Raw genomic sequence first — 6,000 nt, 5'->3', positions numbered from 1 at the left:
ACAGTGACCACCCGCCATGGCACAGTGGCCACCCTCCACGGCACAGTGACCACCCGCCACATCACAGCGGCCATAGTGTGTGGAGCGAGCAGATCATAGTAAATGGCAGGAGATGGATGCATAACATACAGTGTGAGCAGACTGTAGTGTACAGGAGAGGGATGTATAGCATGTTGGGGGTGGGGGGGGTCACAATGTTTTGGGGTCATCATGTGGACCCCCTGAACACTTGGCAGTAATGGTCACCACATACAGTTTTTCAGCAGACACATTTTTAGTATTTCTCCATCAATCATAAATAACTGTAGTGTTGATTAATGATACAACAGGGGCGTGGGGTGGACCGATGAGGCCCCCGACATTACACATGGTGAGAACAGAGTCTGCTCCTCTTCAGTGATTGCTACGTGAGCTCCAGCAGATCCAGGACACGTCTTCTACAGCAGCAGCGCCCCGGACAGGAAGGCAGGTACAAGGAGGTAGATGACGGAATAATGGAAGTCATGATACGCCTTACGCAGAGATCATGCGATCTCCCCACCACACCGAGGGGCCGGCGTACAGATTGGGGGTGAGGAGCAGGAGGAGACATTCTGGTAGAGTCATCCTATAATAACATTCACACCTTTCCCTCCTGCTCCGCCAGCGCCAGCTGCATTGCCCAAATACTCAGTGGTCGCATGTATGCCAGGGAGCGGTAGATCTCCTTCTTGCAGTAAGCCTCTGGGGTCTGGAAGGACATTCCCAGCCGCTCCCATACTGTACGGTAACAACCTTCTGCCGTCTGGAAACCTTCCTCCACCAGGCCCTGTAATGTAACACGACAGTATGAGAACGCCCCCTGCTGACACGGAGAGCCACTGACAGAGTCATGATGGAAACCTTTTGTTAGAGGTCCGAAATACACAATATACTAAAGTACTCAAGAGCAGCGCTCACAATTCTGCAGGTGGTGACAGGTGGCGTTCACCAGAATGTTACGGTGAACACACTGTGAAACCCGCACTAGACTCCAGTGAGAGCAAGGAAAAGAAACAAAGGGCAGATAGATGCGAGGGTGAGCATTGCTACCTCATGAATCATTGTGGCCGCCAGTCCATAAACCACTCCAATCCAGACCTCGTCAGACTGAACACTGGAGGTGTCGACAGAACCATCCGGACGCATCCCGTTCACCGCTCCCATCTGACCGTCAGCAAATTGCTTAACGTTTAATTCAAAGATGGTTTTCAAGGCGCTGAGCACATGAGCGGAGGGGAAAACCTGCAGGAAAGAGGTAGGTAAGAAGAGAGCAAAGGTGCCAACAACAGAGCGTATCGGGGCATGCTCGCTACTTCCTGCATCGTACCTCGTTCTGTCCGCGGCCCAGGCCACATGCCCGCAGGAACCAGTGCCCGGCGCACTGGTCAGACATAACACTGTTGTAGTAGGACTGGACCCCGCAGTCATAGTTGTAGTACTTTCCTGAGAAAAGGAGGAAGAACAGAAAGAGAAAATCAAATCATCCATAACAGCCAGCAGTGGGGTAGAAAAGCGGAGGGCAATGTGGTTCCTTCATATCATCTCGTAAGTAATCTCATCAAGGAAATCATTAGGATCTCAGCTACAAACGTACTGCAGAGTATCCCGGGTACCAGTACCTCCTCACCATCATCAGCACTGTACACAGTGTCTGGGGTACTAGTACCTCCTCACCATCATCAGCACTGTACAGAGTGTCCCGGGTACCAGTACCTCCTCACCATCATCAGCACTGTACAGAGTGTCTGGGGTACTAGCACCTCCTCACCATCATCAGCACTGTACAGAGTGTCTGGGGTACTAGCACCTCCTCACCATCATCAGCACTGTACAGAGTATCTAGGGTACCAGTACCTCCTCACCATCATCAGCACTGTACAGAGTGTCTGGGGTACTAGCACCTCCTCACCATTATCAGCACTGTACAGAGTATCCCGGGTACCAGTACCTCCTCACCATTATCAGCACTGTACAGAGTATCCCGGGTACCAGTACCTCCTCACCATTATCAGCACTGTACAGAGTATCCCGGGTACCAGTACCTCCTCACCATCATCAGCACTGTACAGAGTATCTGGGGTACTAGTACCTCCTCCCCATCATCAGCACTGTACAGTGTCTGGGGTACAAGCACCTCCACACCATCATCAGCACTGTACAGAGTATCCTGGGTACCAGTACCTCCTCACCATCATCAGCACTGTACAGAATGGGGTACTAGTACCTCCTCACCATCATCAGCACTGTACAGAGTGTCTGGGGTACCAGTACCTCCTCACCATTATCAGCACTGTACAGAGTGTCTGGGGTACCAGTACCTCCTCACCATCATCAGCACTGAACAGAGTGTCTGGGGTACCAGTACCTCCTCACCATCATCAGCACTGTACAGAGTATCCCGGGTACCAGTATCTCCTCACCATCATCAGCACTGTACAGAGTATCCCGGGTACCAGTACCTCCTAACCATCATCAGCACTGTACAGAGTATCCGGGTACTAGTACCTCCTCACCATCATCAGCACTGTACAGAGTGTCTGGGGTACCAGTACCTCCTCACCACCATCAGCACTATACAGAGTGTCTGGGGTACTAGTACATCCTCACCATCATCAGCACTGTACAAAGTGTCTGGGGTACTAGTACCTCCTCACCATCATCAGCTCTGTACAGAGTATCTGGGGTACTAGTACCTCCTCCCCATCATCAGCACTGTACAGTGTCTGGGGTACAAGCACCTCCTCACCATCATCAGCACTGTACAGAGTATCCTGGGTACCAGTACCTCCTCACCATCATCAGCACTGTACAGAATGGGGTACTAGTACCTCCTCACCATCATCAGCACTGTACAGAGTGTCTGGGGTACCAGTACCTCCTCACCATTATCAGCACTGTACAGAGTGTCTGGGGTACCAGTACCTCCTCACCATCATCAGCACTGAACAGAGTGTCTGGGGTACCAGTACCTCCTCACCATCATCAGCACTGTACAGAGTATCCCGGGTACCAGTACCTCCTCACCATCATCAGCACTGTACAGAGTATCCCGGGTACCAGTACCTCCTCACCATCATCAGCACTGTACAGAGTATCCGGGGTACTAGTACCTCCTCACCATCATCAGCACTGTACAGAGTGTCTGGGGTACCAGTACCTCCTCACCACCATCAGCACTATACAGAGTGTCTGGGGTACTAGTACCTCCTCACCATCATCAGCAGCACTGTACAGAGTGTCTGGGGTACCAGTACCTCCTCACCATCATCAGCACTGTACAAAGTGTCTGGGGTACTAGTACCTCCTCACCATCATCAGCAGCACTGTACAGAGTGTCTGAGGTACTAGTACCTCCTCACCAGTATCAGCACTGTACAGAGTGTCTGGGGTACTAGCAGCTCCTCACCATCATCAGCACTGTACAGAGTGTCTGGGGTACTAGCAGCTCCTCACCATCATCAGCACTGTACAGAGTGTCTGGGGTACTAGCACCTCCTCACCATTATCAGCACTGTACAGAGTATCTGGGGTACTAGCACCTCCTCACCATCATCAGCACTGTACAGAGTATCTGGGGTACTAGCACCTCCTCACCATCATCAGCACTGTACAGAGTATCTGGGGTACTATCACATCCTCACCATCATCAGCACTGTACAGAGTATCTGGGGTACTAGTACCTCCTCACCATCATCAGCACTGTACAGAGTATCTGCGGTACTAGTACCTCCTCACCATTATCAGCACTGTACAGAGTATCTGCAGTGCTAGTACCTCCTCACCATTATCAGCACTGTACAGAGTATCTGCAGTACTAGTACCTCCTCACCATTATCAGCACTGTACAGAGTATCTGGGGTACTATCACCTCCTCACCATCATCAGCACTGTACAGAGTATCTGGGGTACCAGTACCTCCTCACCATCATCAGCACTGTACAGAGTGTCTGGGGTACCAGTACCTCCTCACCATTATCAGCACTGTACAGAGTGTCTGGGGTACCAGTACCTCCTCACCATCATCAGCACTGTACAGAGTATCTGGGGTACTATCACCTCCTCACCATTATCAGCACTGTACAGAGTATCTGGGGTACTAGTACCTCCTCACCATCATCAGCACTGTACAGAGTGTCTGGGGTACTAGTACCTCCTCACCATCATCAGCACTGTACAGAGTGTCTGGGGTACTAGCATCTCGTCCCCATTATCAGCACTGTACAGAGTGTCTGGGGTACTAGTACCTCCTCACCATCACCAGCACTGTACAGAGTGTCTGGGGTACTACTACCTCCTCACCATCATCAGCACTGTACAGAGTATCTGGGGTACTATCACCTCCTCACCATCATCAGCACTGTACAGAGTATCTGGGGTACTAGTACCTCCTCACCATTATCAGCACTGTACAGAGTATCTGGGATACTAGTACCTCCTCACCATCATCAGCACTGTACAGAGTATCTGGGGTACTAGTACCTCCTCACCATCATCAGCACTGTACAGAGTATCTGGGGTACTCGCACCTCCTCATCATCATCAGCACTGTACAAAGTGTCTGGGGTACTAGTACCTCCTCACCATCATCAGCACTGTACAGAGTATCTGGGGTACTAGTACCTCCTCACCATTATCAGCACTGTACAGAGTGTCTGGGGTACTAGCACTTTCTCACCATTATCAGCACTGTACAGAGTATCTGGGGTAATAGCACCTTCTCACCATCATCAGCACTGTACAGAGTATCTGGGGTACTAGCACCTCCTCACCATTATCAGCACTGCACAGAGTGTCTGGGGTACTAGCACCTCCTCACCATTATCAGCACTGTACAGAGTATCTGGGGTACTAGCACCTCCTCACCATTATCAGCACTGTACAGAGTATCTGGGGTACTAGCACCTTCTCACCATCATCAGCACTGTACAGAGTATCTGGGGTACTAGCACCTTCTCACCATCATCAGCACTGTACAGAGTGTCTGGGGTAATAGCACCTCCTCACCATTATCAGCACTGTACAGAGTGTCTGGGGTACTAGTACCTCCTCACCATTATCAGCACTGTACAGAGTGTATGGGGTACTAGTACCTCCTCACCATCATCAGCACTGTACAGAGTGTCTGGGGTACTAGCACCTCGTCCCCATTATCAGCACTGTACAGAGTATCTGGGGTACTAGCACCTCCTCACCATCATCAGCACTGTACAGAGTATCTGGGGTACTAGCACCTCCTCACCATCATCAGCACTGTACAGAGTATCTGCAGTACTAGTACCTCCTCACCATCATCAGCACTGTACAGAGTGTCTGGGGTACTAGCACCTTCTCACCATCATCAGCACTGTACAGAGTGTCTGGGGTAATAGCACCTCGTCCCCATCATCAGCACTGTACAGAGTGTCTGGGGTACTAGCACCTCCTCACCATTATCAGCACTGTACAGAGTGTCTGGGGTACTAGTACCTCCTCACCATTATCAGCACTGTACAGAGTGTCTGGGGTACTAGCACTTTCTCACCATTATCAGCACTGTACAGAGTATCTGGGGTACTAGCACCTCCTCACCATTATCAGCACTGTACAGAGTATCTGGGGTACTAGCACCTTCTCACCATCATCAGCACTGTACAGAGTGTCTGGGGTAATAGCACCTCCTCACCATTATCAGCACTGTACAGAGTGTCTGGGGTACTAGTACCTCCTCACCATTATCAGCACTGTACAGAGTGTATGGGGTACTAGTACCTCCTCACCATCATCAGCACTGTACAGAGTGTCTGGGGTACTAGCACCTCGTCCCCATTATCAGCACTGTACAGAGTATCTGGGGTACTAGCACCTCCTCACCATCATCAGCACTGTACAGAGTATCTGGGGTACTAGTACCTCCTCACCATTATCAGCACTGTACAGAGTATCTGCAGTACTAGTACCTCCTCACCATCATCAGCACTGTACAGAGTGTCTGGGGTACTA

General features: G+C 50.7%; 1 protein-coding gene across 4 annotated transcripts in view; it reads right to left on the bottom strand.

Annotated features, from left to right (window-relative positions):
- Nucleotides 1–255: 255 nt before the first annotated feature.
- GBA2 (glucosylceramidase beta 2) overlaps nucleotides 256–6,000 on the bottom strand; it is a 233,437-nt gene continuing 227,692 nt past the window's right edge. For all 4 annotated transcript variants that reach the window (XM_073562476.1, XM_073562480.1, XM_073562478.1 and 1 more), the window contains 3 exons: nucleotides 1,349–1,464; nucleotides 1,072–1,263; nucleotides 256–808 (listed from right to left, as the gene is read on the bottom strand). In XM_073562476.1, the coding sequence (XP_073418577.1) occupies nucleotides 620–808; nucleotides 1,072–1,263; nucleotides 1,349–1,464 (497 nt within the window). In that variant the 3' untranslated portion in view covers nucleotides 256–619. The remainder of the gene's footprint in view (nucleotides 809–1,071; nucleotides 1,264–1,348; nucleotides 1,465–6,000) is intronic.

This window comes from Dendrobates tinctorius, unplaced genomic scaffold (assembly GCF_039654945.1).
Source record: "Dendrobates tinctorius isolate UK_male_01 unplaced genomic scaffold, ASM3965494v1 ptg000353l, whole genome shotgun sequence".
Lineage (NCBI taxonomy): Eukaryota > Metazoa > Chordata > Amphibia > Anura > Dendrobatidae > Dendrobates > Dendrobates tinctorius.
The sequence above is the reverse complement of the archived record's forward strand: the minus strand, read 5'-3'. Positions and strand labels throughout refer to the sequence as shown.